General features: G+C 57.2%; 1 protein-coding gene across 1 annotated transcript; it reads left to right on the forward strand.

Annotated features, from left to right (window-relative positions):
* The first annotated feature begins 5,949 nt into the window (after positions 1–5,949).
* Positions 5,950–18,137, forward strand: ADAMTS15 (ADAM metallopeptidase with thrombospondin type 1 motif 15). The gene is made up of 8 exons (XM_052786385.1): positions 5,950–6,883; positions 11,426–11,558; positions 12,234–12,401; positions 12,688–12,971; positions 13,301–13,478; positions 13,602–13,783; positions 14,400–14,575; positions 15,016–18,137. Exons 1-8 carry the CDS (start codon positions 5,963–5,965, stop codon positions 15,794–15,796), a joined length of 2,823 nt encoding a protein of 940 aa, XP_052642345.1. The 5' UTR covers positions 5,950–5,962; the 3' UTR covers positions 15,797–18,137.
* The last annotated feature ends 1,353 nt before the right edge of the window (positions 18,138–19,490 follow it).

Consider the following 19,490-nt stretch of genomic DNA (forward strand, 5'->3'; position numbering starts at 1 on the left):
TTTTACCTTTCCCTTAGTGCAATATTCGACACCCCCCACCCATCCCCGGTGCAGCAGCCCGTCCCTGGGAACCGTGCACCGACAGCGCAGGAGATTCGGCAGCTGTGAGAATGATGCTGGTGACATCCGTAATTCCTACTGGGTCCCTTAAACGTGGGGAAATCAGATTTTTAGGGTTTAGGAAAGGGCAAGGACAGCCAGGCTGGGACTCGGTTCCTGCCACCTCTGAAATCTCTTGGCACCGTAGATGCACCATAAGCTGGGTCCGCCAAGAGCAAAGGGCCACAGTTGTGATTTGATTTGATTTGATTTGATTTGATTTGCAAGGATTCTACCTCTGATTTCTAAACCATCTCAAGGCACCTCCAAGTTTATTCTCTGGTTTTAATTGCCTTTTGATTTGGAATGCAATTCATTGCATTCAATTACGTTTCATACTTTGATTTGCAGAGCAGGAAAGTGTCACCAGAGGGCAACCTTGCTTCAGGGTGGTTCTGGAGCTCCAGATGTGGCTGTAAGGCAAGCAGGTTTATGGCTTTCCAAAAATCAAGGGCTAAATCCTATTTCCAGCGCTGCAGCCTCCTCCCAGGCTTTGCCTTCCCTGGGGAGCTGCTTCTCCACTTCCCGGCAGGGTCTTGAGGTTTGCAAGGTGTCCTGAGACCAGCACATCAGCGAGAAGAGCCCGGTCCTTCCCCAAACCCCTTGCAAAGCTGTGTCCGACCTGGGGTTAAAAAGCTCCAAATTTGATAGACACCTCCAAGTCTGCCCTAGGGCTGCTCTTCCTAAGAACCAGTCCATAAATAGTGCTAAATAAATACAGTAAGTTATAGTGAAAATACTCTTCTCAAGAAACCATCCCCCCTTCTCCCTGTTCCACTCTCGCATGGTTTATGGGCTGACAAAAATGAATGAACTTCATAATAGTTTGCCTGAGTGACGAGCATCCTCGGCAGCTGGCTCGTGACTCCCCATCACCCCGGGTTTATTCCAGATGTGCATAATTTGGAGAATCTTTCAGGCTTACCCAGATCTACAGCTTCACTCTTTTGCAAGCTTGGCATCTTTGGTTTGTATATTTCTAACGTGAACATGGCATAAAGCTAATTAATCAAGGATGGACCCTGTCTTAGGCAGGTGGATACAATATAGAGCTGTGTAGTCCTGGGCCATAACTCTTCAGGCTGAAGCTGTGCGTATGAATGATAAGAAACGTGTGATACTGTTTTGGGGGGATATGTGGGACCATCACCCAGCTCCTCTAAATTTCCACTTACTGTTTTAGAACACCCTAGAAAAACCCATGTCTATCTTCCTTTAAACAGGAGAGGGCCTTAAATATCAAGGGAGGTGAAGAGGGAGGGGAATTTTGGATGCTTTCTGGGTATACAAACTATCAGCAACCCCAGGACCTGCAGTACTGGCTGGAAATCAGGCAAAACCAAGCTTTATGATTTTTTCAGCACGCCTTGGTATTCCCATATCGAAGCCCTGCCAGATGCCAGAGGTGACATTATGTGTCGGGACCATGCGAGAAGGCAGCAAGAGATGCTCCTGCTCCAGGAGCAATGAGGCAAGGCACAGGGATCCTTCTCCTGTGTCGCCTGTGCATGGTGGGGAAGCAGGCTGGTTTGATTTTTGTTGTGTTGCACATAGCTGTGTGCTTGAAGACATTTAAAGCATAGATCCTCTTCTGTCACGGGGCAGGGAAAGTGCTGCTGCCATCCCTGTTGCGTAGAAGAACTGCGAGGGCTGCATGGAAAACCCAAGGCAGAGCATCCTGCCCATCTCCAGTCGCTATCATCCGAGCCAGAATAAATCTAATTAAATTCCACATCTTCCCGGACCAAGGATGGGGCAAGTTTTAGGTTCCCAAGACCTCCACGTGCTCATGTTTCTTGCGTACCTCTCCCTCAGTGACCTTATCTAGACCCGGCCAGGTTTTTTTCTCCAAGTCCTTCTTTCCTGGAAAGCCGCCTAACAACTCGCTTTGACTCATCTTCAGTCCCTGGAGAGGATCCTCCTTCCGGCCCATGTGGTGGGGAGCTGGGAGAGCACAGCCTGAACTTTTGGGTGAGAGCCCAGGCCTCCGATCTGCCAACCTTTCAGCCGAAGACTAGTGAACAGTTTGCAGCAGCACCAGCTTTTCCCTGCCTCCAACCTTTCCTCTCTATCTTTGGCCTGGAGCTCTCAGACGGTCTATTTAAAACTGTTTCTTTTGTGAACTGCAATATTCAGGACGTATGTGAGGTTTGGGGTTTCTTTGCTCTTCTTTTATTTCTAAATTCACACCCTTGGCATCACAACGATGATGAAAAAAAGACAGAACATATCTTGTCATCACTTCCCAGAGACACTTGGGATGAAGCAGGAGGAAGGTGGGAGAAGGAGGGTCTGCACTGCAGACCAGCTTATGCCAATATTTCAAGATCAGGGTGAGCTATGTATTAGGCCTGGGTGAGATAGGTTTTACCTTAAAGTGGTTTCTAGGCAAAAATCAAAGTAGGAGCTGAATTTACCTTACATACCTTAATATACCTTATTATCTGTAGCTGTTCAGTGAGGTCCAAAGGCATCTTCCAACACCATTCCCTGCTTACCATGTGTTCTCCTTTAGGTCACCTATATCCAGCCCATTTCCATTAAATCCAGGCAAACCACAGGGCCTGAAAAGCAGAGAGATTCAGCCTCAAGCACCTGGAAAGACATGCAGAGTGAGACCACGGCGTTATCTTGGGCCGGCTCCTTCATGCAGATGTAAAGGGCTGCGGGGTGCAAGCGACTGCCGGGAGGTCCCCAAAGAAGGGACCTGCCTGCTCTCTCCTGGCCCTCACCCTCCCAGTGTGGCCGATGGCTGTAATCTGCCCCTTTGTGTTGGCAGGAGACAAAACAGAGATATTTCCCTTTGCCCACCCTGGTTTGAGATAGAAGCGCCCCGAGCAGACGCCACAGCCCTGGGACTGCCTAAGGGCTTTGTCTGGGTCCTCTCTAATGGCAGGGACCGGGGAAATCACATCACGTCCTTGAGCTAGAGGAAAAACAAAATAAAAATATGCCTCCCTTCTTGTCTGGAGCACTCTGAGACATGCTGGTAGCCCCTGGAGCTGCCTGTAAAGGGTGAGCCCTAAGGGCAATATACGCTCCATATAGTCAGCAGCTTTTCTACTCACCACGGGCAGGAAAATGAAGGCAGCAGATGATTTGGCTTGCAAACAAAGCTCTGTCTGTGGGTAGGTGATTCCCACCTGTTCAGAGAGTGAGTGAGGACAGGGGAGGCTGCGAGAGAGCAGCCAGCTGATCCATCCCTTCGCTTCAACCCCAAGGATGCTGGCCCACCATAAACATCACGGGACAGAGCGAGCCCAGCTAAAACCCAGTGTCTGACGGGATGGAGCGGGTCTCAGCTCAGGCAGACCCAAAACACTCGCATTTTCTGCCTGCCTTTCCCCATCAGGAGGCAATCAGGTGTTCTCCAGGCAGGAGGTAAAGTCCTGCCAGTTCGCTTTGACTCATCCTCTGCTGCTGGAGAAGATCTACCAGATGGAGGGGCTGGAGCTCCCGGGGCAGCAATGACTAACCCTGGCTTGATGACCTCTAGGCTGGGATACCTGGAGCCAAGGTGCTCTCACGGTGCATGTAGGGACCTTTCTGGTCCCTTTCCCATCTGCTCCTCACCGGTATTTCTTCAGGGCAGAGACCTCCTTGCAGCTCAGCATACATGCCAGCCTGCGGGTCTTCTGCCTTGTCTTTCCCCAGTGCAGAACACCAAACACCGCCTGAGATCGTGCAAGTGCTGCTGCCCACCCATTGCATGTGATGGGAAAGAGTATTTACTGTCTTTAAACATGAAGCCACAAAGAGCAAACAGAGCAGAGGTGGGGATGGGAGAAAGCACGACAGCCTCCCCATCCCACTCAGGAACCCAGCATGGCTTCCAAAATAAGCTTCACTCCCAAGATGTCCCCAGGAGCCACGGGCTCAGCCCAGAGCTGGATGCTGCTGCTGTAAGGTGGCACCTCTGGGACCATGTGCCACCCTGGATGCTGCTGGGATAAATCCTGTTGAACGGGGGCAGTGCCATGGGAAGGAGAAGTTCCCTCCTGGCACCTCAAGATGCTCAAGGCTGTGTCCTTTTCTCGTTGCACCTCCACTCTCTGTGCTGCCCGTTTTCTCTTTCTGGCCCTATCGACATCCCTGGACACATTGCACTTTGGCCGGCAGACAAAATCCCTGATTCACTGAGCCCAGCGCAGTCAGATGATTATTTTGGGTCACAAGTTCAGCTGCAAGGCACACGACCGAGCAAACCACAGTATGGGGAAGCACTGGCACCAAGACGAGCCAGGCTGCAGGCTGTGGGCTCTACATCTTGAGCAACAGCCTTGGCTTATATTTCATATATGTGCAAATACTTAAGCCATGCTTGCAGACTTTGTTGAGGCTTAAAATCACATCAGAACCAGCCTGTCTATGAGAAGGACTTAATTTTATCATGAAACCAACCCAGAGTGGTGGAAAGGAGCATGGGCTATAAGGACATGTGTGACTTGGGTGCCCAGTGATAGCTTGGGAGCATTACAGAAAAGTCTGTGGGCACAAAACCAGCTTGTGCATAAACAGAACTGCTGCAGGGGAAAAAGACCCACTGGGCAAGAGCTGTGCAGCCCATCCCCATGTTGGCGTGCTTATTGCTGTCAGTAAATCTATTCCTCAGCCACAGATGGTTACTGAGGACTCTTCATCGCTCTCCTTTTAGCTGTCCCGCTCTCAAAAAAATCCCACCCATGATGAGATCTTTCTATCTCCCAATAACATCAGCTGCCCCAAATACTGGTCCCCAGTACTCTTCTGATGATCACTGTGTTTGGTGGTCATGGGGAGATTCTGATGTACTCCGTGTAGCGTGTCCTGGGGTCTCGGAGGAGGGGACATTATGGGTATTAACACTTAGTGAGTGCTCCCTTTGGAGGCCCTCGGGATCCGAACGGGGCTGGGCTAGGGTTAGCGAGGTATGCACTGAAAGCTGGTCCCCTGGGGAGAAGAGCGCTGGGGTGCTCTGGAGGCACAGAAAGTGGGGTGGAATTTTGCGAGGGCGGCAGGTCTGAAGGTGTGTGGAGGGCGCTAGGTTCACCCGGGCCGTGAAAAACATGTTACTATCTTCCCGAAGAAGTCCGAGAGCTAAACCCTCGGCTGCCAAATAGCAGGTCAAGCCCACTCCGCTGAACTGTCCCAAATACCAGCGTGGAGCAGAGGACCTTCCACCTTCACTTCGCACCCCTGCCCCCAGCCAGAGACCTCCCCTGCGGGGCCACAGAGCTTCATCCTGCCCCTTCGTTTAGAGCAGGACCCAGCACCATCGCAGGACCCAGCACCATCGCAGGACCCAGCACCATCGCGGGGGGGGGGGGGGCAGACGGGAGCATCCCTGGGGGGGGCTGCAAGTGTCCCACCCCCCCTACAAGAGCACAAGTGAAGAGGGCGTGGGTGTCCCCCCAACATCTCATACCCCCCCCCCCCAAGCCCCACGGCGGTGCCGTGTCCCCCCCACGCCAGCTCCGGGGAGGCGGCGGCAGCAGCAGCCCCGGGCGGAGCTCGGTTCTCCCGGCCCCGCTCCGCTCCGTACCGGAGTGGCTGCGGCGGGGCCAAGCCGCGCCCCGTTACCCCCCCCCCCCCCGTCTTTAAACTCCCCCCCCCCCGCCCCGGTCCCGCCGTATATAAACCCGATGCGCCCCATAAGGCAGGTAGCGGCGGGGCAGGCGGCTCGCACGGCCGCTCCGCTCCCCTCCAGCCCTCCGCCGAGTTTTGGGAAGAGGAGGAGGAGGAGGAGGAGGAGGAAGACGGAGGGACGGAGGGAGGAAGGAAGGGGGGGGGCCGGGTCCTGCTTTCTCCCCCCCCCCCCCCCCCCCCGGCTCCCCCAAAGCCCGATGCCGCCGGCGTGAACCCCAACCCCCCGGGCCCCGGGACGATGCTACCGCTGCTGCCGTTGCTGCTGCTGGGCTCCCCGGGGCTGAGCCTGCCCTCGGGGGGTCCCCCGGGGGACACCGAGGTGGTGACCCCCCTCCGGCTGGACCCCGACATCAACGGGCGCTCTTACTTCAGGCGAGCCTCCGCCGAACCCCCCCGGGGAGGGCAAGCGGTGGTTTTCCAGCTTTCGGCTTTCGGGGAGGATTTTTACCTCCATCTCTCCCCCGACGCCCATTTCATCGCTCCTGCCTTCGCCGCCCACTACCTGGGGGTCACCCCCGGCTCCGTCCGCCCCCTCCCCGGCCTCCGCCACTGCTTTTATTCGGGGGATGTCAACGCCGACCGGGAGTCTTTTGCCGCCCTCAGCCTTTGCGGGGGGCTCCGGGGGGCTTTCGGTTACCGTGGAGCCGAATATATCATCAGCCCGTTGGCGGGGGGGGCGGCCGGCGGAGCCCACCGTCTGCAGCGTCGCAGTCCCGGTCGCCCCGTCGGGGCCGGAGCATCTCGTTGTGCCGTGGGCTCCGGGCTCACCCCCGGGGTCCTGCAGGCACTGGACAAGTATCGGGGGCGCGGGGGGGGGAAAGGGGGTCGGGCGAAGCGCTTTGCCTCGGTCCCCCGTTACGTGGAGACCTTGGTGGTGGCCGACGAGTCGATGGTGAAGTTCCACGGGGACGACCTCCAGCATTACCTGCTCACCCTGATGGCCACGGCCGCCCGCCTCTACAAGCACCCCAGCATCCGCAATCCCATCCAGATCTCCGTGGTCAAGTTCCTCCTCATCGGGCAGGACGACAAGGGGCCCAAGGTCACCGGCAACGCCGCCCTCACCCTCCGCAACTTCTGCGCCTGGCAGAAGAAGTGGAACAAGGTCAGCGACAAGCACCCCGAGTACTGGGACACCGCCATCCTCTTCACCAAGCAGGTGGGTGCAGGGGGGGATGACCCGGAGGGCTGGGCCCCCCCGCCCCGTTTCAAGGAGCCCTGCACCGTGCTAAGGCCTCCTGCCACCTGCCCCCCATCTCTGGCGCACGCTGGAGGAGGTCGCGCTCGTGGCCGATCCCCCTTTCCCAAGGGACCCTCCACCCTCAGATGCTGAGGATGGGGTGCGGGGGGGAGCAGAGGTGTGGAGCAAGCCCACTTGAGCCAGCCCTTGCTGTCCTCTGGGCAGGTTTTGGCCAGCAGCCCCGGAGAAAGCCCTGCCAGGGGGTAAGCGAGGCCAGGAGGTTGCGAAGGCAGGTTGCCCCCACGGGCAGAAACCTGCCGCTCCATCCCCTGCCTGCTGGCAAGAGCCTCGGCAGCCAGTGCCCGCCGGCTCTGGAGCACAGCGGCCACCACCCCGAAACGCGGGGTCCGAGCCCAGAAGAGGAGGAGCATGGCCCCGCTTCCCCCCTCCCGGCTGGGAAGAACTCACGGTGCCACCTGCCAAGAAAAAAAAAACAAAAACCAAACCACCTCTCCCTGCTTCCTCTGACTCATGCGCGAGGTCCTCCTGAGAACCTGGACCTCTCCTCCCCGTGCTGGCTGCTCTGCGTGGACCTGGTTCAGGGCTGGAAGAAAAGCACCGGAGCTACAGCCAGTGCTTGCAGCCCTTGGAGGGGAAGAGGCGAGAGTCTCCTTCACCTCTGCCGTGGGCTGGCCGCGTCCCCAGGGATGGAGCAGGGGGGGCTTTGTCAACCTAACCTTTTGCTCGCCTTTGGCAAGGGCTACGTGGGGTGCGGGGTGCTTGCCGTGCCGGGATGAGCTCCCCATCCTCCTGCCCTGATAAACTGGGTGACATGGAAGCAGTGACACCGCTCCCAGAGCCTCCTCCCCAAATGCTTCTCCTCTTCCCTGGGGTCCTGTCTCAGGGTTGACGTCGGTGCGGTGCCCGGCTGGGGTGTTACAGCCCGCACCCCCAAATCGCTAATGGGAGGGGACGAGGATGAGCCCAGTTGGAAGGGGACGGTCGTGTTTTACCCTGGCTGCAGCAGGCTTTGCCAGCAAGAGCAACTTGCTTTTTCTCCTTCCCCCATCCCTGCCCAGATGTCTTTGGATTAGAGACAGGTTGGGAACTCCCCTCAACAGCAGTGAGACCATTCCCAAAACGTTTTTCCAGCTCAGGCACTCGTGGGTGGGAAGGATACAGCATCCAGCTCGGTTCAGCTGCCCCTAGCCTGGGGTCAGCGCGGGCTGATGATGGCCTGGAGCAGGAACGATGCTGTGCAGGACGTGCGAGACCTCATCCCACCCATCCTCCTCGTCCCCCCCGCCCCGGGCAGGGGCCGTGTCCTCCGGCCAGCTGTAAATTCTGCCGGAGCACAGGCAGGGTTGAATCCCAGCCTGCTGCAGCAGCTCCTGCCTGCGCGGGGTAGCTGCAAAGAGGAGGATGATGCCTGCTGACACCCCTGCGGGAATGAGGCAGCTCCATCTCTGGTGGAAACCTGGTGAGATCACCGGAGCCACACATGGGATGGATTCGGTCCCAGCAATCCGAAAGCTGCGGATCACGGCCGGGCTGCATTTTTTACACATTGCTAAACCATCCGTTCCTGAAATCCCAAGGCAAGCTCGGTGCAAAGGCACAGGATCGAGGAGACATCTGCCTTCCTTGAGTGCATCCATCTGTGGTCCCCTGACACCCCAAAGCTTATCTCCCTGCCAAAAAGCTGTTAAATAAGCCCCCGACTTAAATTTCATCTCAAGCCCAGTTGATAGGCAGTTTCCAGTTGTGTCAACGAGTGGCTGATGAATGGGGCTGTCCTATCCCGCTCAGCTTTGCTCCCTCCCGACGTCGGTCGTGCTGGACTGCGGATTTGCCTTCGGGGAGCTCAGTCCCGGTCAGCCGGTGGGTGCAGATCTGCAGATCAGCAACTTCACCTTCCTACCTGGGCCGGTGCTTGTTGGAGGGTCCCGCAGAGCATCCAGCCTTCGGCTGCGCTCCTGCCTCTTGGAAATAGCGTTGCGCACCAAGGCGAAGGGCTCGGCTGTGCTTCCCACCCATCCTGAACCTTGACGTCCCATCGGCAAAGCTTCGCTGAACATCTTTGGCCTGCTGTAAAATCGAAGGGACATCGCGCCAAGGAACACCTGGCTGCAGCCTAGCATGCGGCAGATGCTGCGGGGGAATTTGGGAACCCACCCTCTGTAGCTCAAAGCTCAGATTTTTGGGGTTGCTTTGGACAGACGTGGGAAGCTTCCATGGCAGGCAGAGCGCTTATGACCTGGTCTCCGAGTAGGTGAATTAATGTGCCCAACTGACCTGCAGAACATCTCGAGAAGTTGGCAAGGGGATGAAGAAAAGCCTTGGAAGTGCCCTCAGATGAAGGTCAGGCTGGCAGGAGAGCCCTGGTGCTGCATCGAGCGGGTTGCTTGGAGCCCCTCGGGGCACTGGGCATCCTCCCTGTATTTGGGCTGGCAGCGGGCGATATTGACGACGGTGAGCACACCGTGCGAAGGCAGAGCTGGCCCGTTGCATGCCACTTTCCCCACCTTAAACCTCTTGCATTTCTCTCTCCTCCTCTCCGAAGCTCCATCCTTGCATTGCCTCCCCTCCTGAGCAGGCTGGACACCTGGCAAGGCTGGAGAAGGTGTTTTGGGGGGGGTCAGGACCCCTCGTTACATCCCAGAGATTCTGCCCAGCCTTTCAAAGAGGGCTGCCCCTAGAAGGCTGTGGCTGGGGGTGGGGTGGGTTTAGGGAAAACCCCATTAAGAGCCGCTCGTTCATGTATCCCCGCCGCCGGCAGGCGAGGTTCAGAGCGAGAAGTGGGTCAGTGTGTCAGTGCAGGTGTTGGGCCGGGAGCCAAAAGCTCGCCGCGCCAGCAAGGAAACGGCAACTCTTCAAAGAGCAGCGAGCGGCCGCCTCTTCCCCATGATGCTGTGTCATTCCCCCCCCCCCCCCATGTCCACCTTCACCCCCAAACCCCCAGTGCTGGGACCGCCACAGGGGAAAGCACTGGGGGGGGGGTCTTGGGCAAGCTGCATCCCTGGGTTAGCTCAGCATGGGGATGGCACTGGTTCTTGGCGGCATTTTTGGGACAGGGGACCCAGCGTCCGGGCTTGCCAGCCCCATTTATTCACCCTACGCTCGCCTACGGTGGCCCTGCCACCGGGGATGCGGGGTTGCCACCTGCATGTCCCTGCCAGCATCAATGCGCAGTGGGATCAGGGATGCAGCGGGGTCCCAGCTGACAAGGAAAACTGTTGCAGAGCAGAGAGATGAACCCGGTTGTACGACGGGGTTTTCCACCGGCTGCGATAGCCGGCCCAGACCCAGGCGTTTCTCCGCCTCGCCTCTCCAGAGATCGTGGTCTCGTCTGTGCCTCCAGACTTTGTAGCCACAGGTCTCCTGTTAAAGCCATCTCAGCCCTGGCCGGGGCTCTCTGAAGTCGTCGGGACTGTTATTTACCCACGGCTGAACCTGCCTGCACGGGAATGCCTTCAGCTTGGAAGCCTCGCTGGAAATGTTGGCAGAGCCGCTCATGCGAGATTTCGAGCAACCCAGGCGCTTTGGCTGGGTGAGCGCTGAGCATGAATCACGCTTATTTATAGCATGGGAGCGCCCAACGAGTCCCTTACGTTTTCTTTTCATGTGGAAAGCTGCTCCCTGTCCCCTGCACGGCTTCCCCTGCAGCTCCCAGCCCGGCTGGGACAGCACCGAGGGATGGGGAACGATGCTCCAGCCTTCCCAAGTCGCTGACAGACCCCAGCATGGGAAGGGTGCATGCGAGGACAAGGCTATTGCCAGGCTGCAGCGGCGGTACCTCTTCAAACAGGGACTTTTTAGTCACACAAGCACCTCTGGATCCCAAAGAAGGGCAGATCCAGCCACGACGAGACCCTTCCTGTCCTCTATCCCGGCAGCATCTACGTGGGGTCTGGCCGTCCTCGATTTGGGGGTGGAAGGCTGGGCTGGTTCCTTCTTCAAGCAGCGGGGCTTGGTTGCTCCTTGAGGGATGGTTGCAAAATGTCTTGGAGAGACAGGAGGGCTTCCCTTAGCCTTGGGAACCTCTGGATCTGGTCCAGGGGCTTCTTGTTCCTAGCAAGAAGTTGAGAAATGAGGTCGAGAAATGGGCCGGCTGTGAGCCCAAGGCCAGGTGTCGTCCCTTCCACCCGTCTGCGTCCGGTCCTTGAGCTCGTGCTGAAGAAGAGAGCCAGACTGACTTTTCCATGCCAAAACCATCTCCATCCTGGCCGGAGGAGCCATTCAGGTGGGAAAAGCTGTTGCTGAAGGCACGGGAGGATGCTACACACAAAAAGCATCCCCGGTGCCGGGGTTAAATGCAAACACATCGTTGCAGCCTGGTCTGGGTCAGGGTGAGGTTTCCTGCCTCCGCAGCCTGGTGGGCTCCCCGTCCCTTTGGGCTGCCTCTCCTCCTCAAGCAGCCTGGGATCAGCTCCCCGTGGGATACCGGGGATGGGGTGGGGATGGGGAACCGTGATGCCCGTGCCGGCCCCAGGACTAACCCCTTGCCTCCGTGCCTCACAGGACCTGTGCGGTGCCACCACGTGCGACACGCTGGGGATGGCGGACGTGGGCACCATGTGCGACCCCAAGCGCAGCTGCTCCGTCATCGAGGACGATGGGCTGCCCTCGGCTTTCACCACCGCCCATGAGCTGGGTAAGGCTCCCCGCTCTCTTCCTCTTGGGAGGAATGCCAGGAGCTGGTGAGGTTCAAAATAACCCTGATTTCAACCTCCGGAAGATCAGACAATAACCGGTATCCGGTGATGGGGAAACTCCACCTTGGGGCACGAGAACTCCCCGAGCCGGGTGGGAAAGAGCTGCTGAGAAAGCAAAAGGCTTTGCTGTTGTGGTTGCTACCTCAGCTGGGTTTCCAGGATTCGGGAGTCCTGAAATAACAGGCGGAGGGCACACCTACCTCCGGAGACACTTGTGGTGCTCGGTGGGAGGAGGAGGAGGGAGAGAGGCGAGCGCTGAAGTCTCCTTCTCTTTGCAATTTCCTTTGTCCTTCCTTTCCCATGTGCTTTCCACATGCACGAAGCAGCCGGGACCGAGTGCCAGAAAGCTCGCTGGCTCGGGGACGCTGCCGGCAGGGTGACTCACGTGTGCCGGTCCTGCAAGCTCCCGGTCCCTGCCTGCAGCCCGAGCCAGGGCGTGCATGAGCATCATCCTTCCCCAGGTGTCTCCTGGGCTATCCACGGCCTTTGCAATCCTTGCAAGGGTCTGCCTCACTCTGTGCCTCAGTTTCCCTCATTGCAAGAAGCTGTGGGGGCCCTCTTCTGCATGCCAAGTGGGGTTGTTCATGCTTCCCCCTCCTTTATCCCTCACGCAGGCCACGTCTTCAACATGCCCCATGACAACGTGAAGGCTTGCGAGGAGGTCTTTGGTCGGCTGAAGACCAACCACATGATGTCCCCCACTCTTATCCAGATCGACCGCGCCAACCCCTGGTCAGCCTGCAGCGCTGCCATCATCACTGACTTCCTCGACAGCGGCCACGGTGAGCCCTCCTGCATCCCTCGCCCTCTTACCTGTGTCCCTGTCCCGTGGGAGCAGAATCCGTCCCTGGGGCTGGTTACCGGGAGAGGCTAATGGGCTGTAGAGCAACTCTTCTACCCCCCTCTGCAAACAAAGTTAGAAGGAAATGGGGAGTTTGGTGGTGTTTCTGCACCGGACAAGCTTTCTTGGTGCCGGGGTGTCCCCAGCAGTGACGCTGTCCCTCCCCACGCTGGTCCATACAATCCCCCAAGGACGCAGTAGAGCCCCCCCCATCCCCACTCCCACAGGAGACTGCTTGCTGGACCAACCTGCCAAACCCATTCCGCTGCCCGAAGACCTTCCGGGGACGAGTTACAGCCTGAACCAGCAGTGTGAGCTGGCTTTCGGGGTGGGCTCCAAGCCCTGCCCGTACATGCAGTACTGCGCCAAGCTCTGGTGTACGGGCAAGGCGCGCGGGCAGATCGTCTGCCAGACCCGTCACTTCCCTTGGGCGGACGGCACCGGCTGCGGCGAAGGGCGCTTCTGTCTGAAGGGTGCCTGCGTTGAGAGGCATAACATCAGTAAGTACAGGGTGAGTACCTGCGCCGTGAGCCCCCCAAAAAACATCCCGTGGGGTCACCTCGAGTTTTTGCATGGGTGCTGGCTGAGCGGTCCCCTGCCTGCTGGTGCTGGGGACCTGGTGCGGGGGGAACACCGATGTGCAAAGAGATGGAGGTCCCTTGGGTATTGCATATTTCTCCAAGAGGGATGCCATTGCTCCGCTCCAGCCAGACCTGGGCAGGTTTGGGGACAGACGTTTTGCTTGCGAAGGGATGGGCTCCGAATCCAGAGAGCCCCCCCGTTTGGGATGGAGCCGGTGCCAAAGGGGATGCAGCATCTCACCCCACCGCATCCCCACAGGTGGACGGCGGCTGGGCGAAGTGGGCACCCTATGGGCAGTGCTCGCGGACATGCGGCGGTGGGGTGCAGCTGGCCAAGCGGGAGTGCACCGACCCGGTGCCTGCCAACGGGGGTTCCTACTGCGAGGGCATCCGCGTCAAGTACCGCTCCTGCAACCTGGACCCCTGCTCTGCTGCAGGTAAGGGGCCAGAGCTCAGCTTGCTGGTGGTTGTGTGTGCGTGGCCTATATAACACCACCATAAAACCAGCGCCGGAGGTCTGGGCTAGTCCCCAATCCCATGCGCATCCCCATTTTTTCCAGTGCCAGGGAAAAGCTTCCGCGAGGAGCAGTGTGAAGCTTTCAATGGCTACAGCCACAGCACCAACCGCCTCACTGCCTCCATCTCCTGGGTCCCCAAATACTCCGGCGTCTCGCCCCGGGATAAATGCAAGCTCATCTGCCGGGCTAACGGCACGGGCTACTTCTACGTGCTGGCACCCAAGGTTGGTGAGATACCCGCCGGGGTCAATGTCTTGGCTGTAGGATGACTCCAGCGTGCCTGGAAATGAATGGATTTTCCTTGTCTGGTGGGCAGCTTGTGTTAGATGAGGTTGTAGAGGAGGAGAATCCACCAGGCTGGTATGAATCAGCCTGTACGTGTCTGGTTATTTATTTCAGGGCTGGAGTTGGTCCATGGAGGGTGTGCAAAGGTGCCTCTGGGATATGCCCATCGTTCTGAGATAGAGGATGATAATTACAGTGCTGGGGAAGCGATGTGCGTGCCAGGCAGGGCGGGCGGCCAGATGTGGGACTGAGCAGGGTGGTGTTAGCTGTGTCCCCAGTGCAGCCTGTTCCCTTCGCACCGATGCAACAGAAAGGGCAGAAAATGATGCAGATGGAGAACAAAAGGGATGTAGTCCCACACAGCTCTTCTCAGAGACCCTAAAAAGCTTGACTGCAAAGCAGAGCATGAGCAAAGGGCAACACGGTGCCTGCTAGTGTCTCCTCAGGACTTATCTGCTGGATTCGGGTAGCCCCGGGTTGGAGGGCTGCAGCTGGGAGGGGTTTGTGGGGTGGTAGAGAGAAATGCAGCAGCTTGTTTTGTTCACCCTCATGCAGGTGGTGGACGGCACCCCTTGCTCCCCAGACTCCACCTCAGTCTGCGTCCAGGGTAAATGCATCAAAGCAGGCTGTGATGGGAAGCTGGGCTCCAAGAAGAAGTTTGACAAATGCAGCGTCTGCGGAGGAGACAACAAGAGCTGCAAGAAGGTCTCGGGCTTGTTCACCAAACCCATGTAAGTGTTAGGTGACCACGTGTGCTTCCCCCTCTCCCAGCTCTGCTTTTTGGGGTGGATGCAGGAAGGTCATGGAGATGGTAATGGGGGCTAAGTCCATCCCGAGCAAACTCTCCTGGTGCTAGCGGAGACGTGGGCTAGCTCTGAAGGAGGAGCAGGGCACGTTTAATGCGCTGTGGGCTTCTGCTGATGGAGTTAGCTCCGGTACATCCGTACTGTTGAGCCAGAGGAGCCGAAGCATCTTCCCATATCGGGGTGACCTCAGCCTAGATGAAAGTCAGCGCAGGGAGGAGACTCAAAATGATCTTCGCGGGAAGGAGGAGATAACTGTAGGGGTGGGAAGATCTCAGGGCTGTAGCTGCAGAGCTTCAGGCTGAGGCCACGTCGTAGCAGGACGTCCCCCTGCCTGACGGCCTGCCCTGCCTGCTCGTCTCTTCCAGGCACGGCTACAACTTCGTGGTGGTCATCCCCGCGGGCGCCTCCAACATCGACATCAGGCAGCGGGGTTACAAAGGGCTGATCAGCGATGACAACTACCTGGCGCTGAAGAACGGGCAGGGCAAGTACCTGCTGAACGGCCACTTCATCGTCTCCGCCGTGGAGAGGGACCTGATGGTGAAGGGCAGCGTCCTGCGGTACAGCGGCACCGGCACTGCCGTCGAGAGCCTCCAAGCCTTCAAGCCCATCCAGGAACCCCTGACCTTGGAGGTGCTCTCCGTGGGGAAGATGACCCCTCCTCGGGTACGCTACTCCTTCTACCTCCCCAAGGAGAGTAAGGAGGACAAGTCCTCCTACAAGAAGGAGGGCAAGACCTCGCCGGACCTCAACAACAGCGTCCTCAGCCTGTCCAACCGCTTGGACGGTGGGAGACCAAGCTACAAGCGTCCCTCCTACAAGTGGGCGGCGGGCGGCTGGGAGGCTTGCTCCGTCACCTGCGGCGATGGGTTGCAGAAGCGTTCGGTGGCTTGCCGCGACTCCTACGGCCAACCGGCCGCCGAGTGCGATGCGGCACAGCGACCGGCTGATGTCCGGCTGTGCGGGGAGCCCTGCCCAGCGTGGGAAGCTGGACCTTGGTCTCCCTGCTCCAAGAGCTGCGGTCGGGGTTTCAAGAGACGGGCGCTGAAATGCTCGGTCCCAACCGGGCGCCTGCTGCCCCGGGAGAGTTGCAATTTTCGGAGGAAGCCACAGGAGCTGGATTTTTGCACCTTGAGGCCCTGCTGAGCGGGTCAAGGGGTGTCTGCGAGGAAGGGCATGGTGTTCCTCTGGCTGGATGCAGCCGAGCAGCAGCCAGGGGTTGGGAGACGGGGAGATGTCCATAGCACATAGCAAACGGGGTGGGGGGGGGGTGGGGGGAAGGGGAAAAAAGGGGACCTGGGTGTGGGAAGAGAGCACGCATACCCCACGCGCCCAGGAGAGAGGGCTTTAACCGACCAGGTCGCTCAGAGACAGAGCAGGAACGAACATCTACCTCGAAGCTGCCGAACGATGCGGAAACCCACCGGCGGAGGCTGGGAGTCAGGGGGGACAGATGGAAACAAGAAGGATCGCTGCCCAGGACGGATCTGAGTTCAGGCAGGGAGATGCCCCTAAATTGCACAGTCGAAGACTCCCCCATCTTCCCAGGGCCAAGCCTACCTCCCCCCTCTCCGGACTCCCCCGACACTCGTGCTAAATGGGACCAAAAGGATTTACCAATGCAACGATGGCAAATTATACTGTCCAACCACCGGTGTGACGAGGTGCTGGGACTGATGCCTCCAGGGCTCGCTGGTGATGACTTTGCAGCCTGGGTGGTCCAGAGAGCCCCAGCAGCATCCCTGGGCCAGGCTGGAAGGTGGTGGCTTTATTTTCATTTTCTCCTCATGTTTATGACCTGACCAGTGTAGATTTTATGGTGCTTAACTCTGTATTTTTTTTAACCTCCTTCCTCTTGCCCCGATGGATGTCAACCTTGCGTAGCAGGGATGGTGTTATTCCCAGTGGGCTCTCTCGCCTGGCTGAGGTTTTCCTATGGTGCTTCGGGATGGGGCTGTGCGAGCATCCAGTGTGTAGCTGGATGCTCCTTTACACCCCGGTCCAGGGCAGGTTGTAAAATGCCCGCCTGAAGTTTTTCAGGGATCACTATGGACCTGAGATTTGAGCTGTCATTCCAAAAAAGCAACAAGCAACTGTACTGTAGTACAATGGCACGGTGCCATACGCGGTCAGACGCAGTCCCGCGAGTTGCCGGTACTTGAGTCCACCCTGGAAACGGTGCTCACTGCTCAATGGGACCAGTATGCCGTACCCAGACATCCCACCACCCTCTGCCCTCCAACCTTTGGGCCAGGTTGGGTTATTTTTCCTCTGCGTTAAGCCTCCCTGAGATATCCTGAGCTGAACTCTAGCAGAGCTGGGGCGACTTCCCCGCCATCGCTTTTGAGCTGCGGGAGTGGAAGATAAATTTGGGTCTAGGGCTTTCCTGGGGGTAAGGGGCTCAGCGGGGTTCAGGCGTGCGGGGAAAGAGGAGGCATTGAACCTCTTGCTGCTGCGGAGCATCTACAACCAGTTTCCCCCTCCAGTGTTTTGTGCAAGGGTTTATTCTGTACCTCTGATGGTTATGTAGTACCGTGCCCGTTGTGGTCGGAGGCTGTCTTACCTCATGCACCGCCCTCTTCCCAATGACCATTTAACGCATCATTTAGGTGTCTTGCTCGGACCATTTCACTTTTTGCTTTTCCACTGATGAAGGTGCCTCTTAATTGCTTAGCTGTGACTGTGGGCAAGCCAGAGTCTCTGGGTCAAGCTATGCAGTTATTGGGATCAGCAGAAAGGGACTACAGGGACGATACACAGGTCATGGGTAGGCAGAAGATGCTGTCTCAGCAGCTAGAGGCTTGGAGCCTACCTTGCTGGGTTGGTCCCATGCAGGTATAGCATGGAAACTTCTTGTGCCCTTTGGTCTGCTCTGAAAGGTCTCCAGCTGTGGGCAAGGTGAGAAAGATCACAAGAAACAGGAGAGCGGTAGCACAGGGGTTTCCTTGCTAGACCGTTCCACCAGCTTAGCAAACCCCTCGTGACAATGTTTGCAGACCCATCCTCCCAGGATTTATGTATTGCCTTTTTGAACGCAATAACATTTTGGGTCTCCACGCTGCTTGATAGAGCCAGGAGCAGATGTTGTGGTTGCTCTGCACAACAGGGGGACGGGATTTAATGTTCTAGGAAATCCCTTCTAGGTCTCCATTCCCATGAACGTATCATCTAGTTTCAGAGGGTTTTCCTGTGTCGCTGAGCTTGCCGTGCTTTTGTTTGGCGACAGAGCTCCGAGGAGCTGCCCTTTTGTGTCTTGCCATCCAACAGATGGTTTCCAAGCCACAGAGGAATTGTCACCCTTGTTCACGGGGAGGGGAAGGATGAGGCAGGAGGGATTTCTTGTGTGCGGTTCTTTTGCCAAGTGTGCAGCAAAAGGACGGAGATGCCGATCGTACTGGCTGCTTTGTGTATACCATGTATACTAAACATCAATCTCTGCTGTTTGTGCATCAATAGCAAACCTGAAATAAAACTGTATTTAAAGTTACACCTGGATCCCCAGGGGATGCGGTTGTGCCCACGTCATTTTGTTGGTGGCTGCAGAGCATTTCTTATTGCGATCCCGGCCTCTTTGAAGCCTCAACTCATTAACTGCAGAAAAAAACCCCCAACCTTTGAATGCCTAACAGGTTTATTCTGACTTGCTTCTGCTACAGGATTTGTTATTGGCAAAAAAAACCCCAAACCCCAGCCTGAAGGAGCCCAGCGGTGGATTAGTCCCTGCAAGCCCCGGGGCTCGCCTGCACTGGGACGTTAAATGCATGAGGCCGGTTTGCTTTGGCCTGAAATCAGGATGCTTTTTTGTCAGGATGACAGCAATATAGAGTTAAACGGATTAATGTAAACCGGAACAGCACTCTCATATCCTGGAACAACCGTGTCTGCACATACCATTTTCCGGGCCATCCCTTCCCGATGTGCTATTCTGGAGTCATCCGCTCCGTATGCGGACAAAGCCTCAGTCACAGCCCCTTGTCACATCACCTTCGGATGGCTGGGGAAAAGCGAGGTTAGCTTTACAGCTGAGCCAGCCTGGCACAGCTGCGGGGTCGCTGGGTGCCCGGAAAGCAACGCACGTTCCTCCTGCCGATTCCCAGCACACCCTCCCTGAGTCAGAGCCCTCTTTCCCCGTTATATCGGGCCAACGGTGAGATAACCCTCTTCCTTTTAATGGGACACGTCAGCTCAGGGATGCCTGATGTCACCCCCTCCAGCTCTCACCAGGGACAGATTGCCTGGTATTTTATTTTCCCCCAGCAAACGCAATTTTTTTCTCTCCTACGTTGTAATGATTTGGCAAAATCAATGTGTTTTATTGGGGGCAACCTCGCTTTGCTTTTCATTACCATAAAGAAACAAACACGACAGGCCCGACCGAGCACCTTCCCCCTCGCTGGCTCCTACAGGGAAATAAAGGACTGATTGCCTGCACCTCTTCCCACAAGAAAGTTCAGTTTCAGCCCAAATATATCCCACGCTGCAAAGGCTCCAGCTGCAAACAGCTTTATTAGGAACAGAGAGGGAGATTTCCAGCCGGCACAATACCCCGTGCCATAGCTTTCCCCTTGAGTATCTGTTCAGGAGAAGAAACCCAAGTTACAACCAACACCTTGCTCTTCCAGCACCAGATGACAGCCACGCTTTTAACCAGGTGCCCTTAAAAATCGCCCAGAGAGACAAAAAACCCACACAAGCCCCAAGTATTTACCTGGTAAGGAAGGAAGAAACTGAGCCCCAATGCCAAAAACACCTGCTCAGAGGGAAGGCTGGTGTTTAGCCCAGTCATGGTCTGTTTGCTCAGGGGTCTTTGCCCCAGGAAAGCCACGGGGACTTAATAGGG

The sequence above is a fragment of the Harpia harpyja genome, chromosome 4 (assembly GCF_026419915.1).
Source record: "Harpia harpyja isolate bHarHar1 chromosome 4, bHarHar1 primary haplotype, whole genome shotgun sequence".
Taxonomy (NCBI): domain Eukaryota; kingdom Metazoa; phylum Chordata; class Aves; order Accipitriformes; family Accipitridae; genus Harpia; species Harpia harpyja.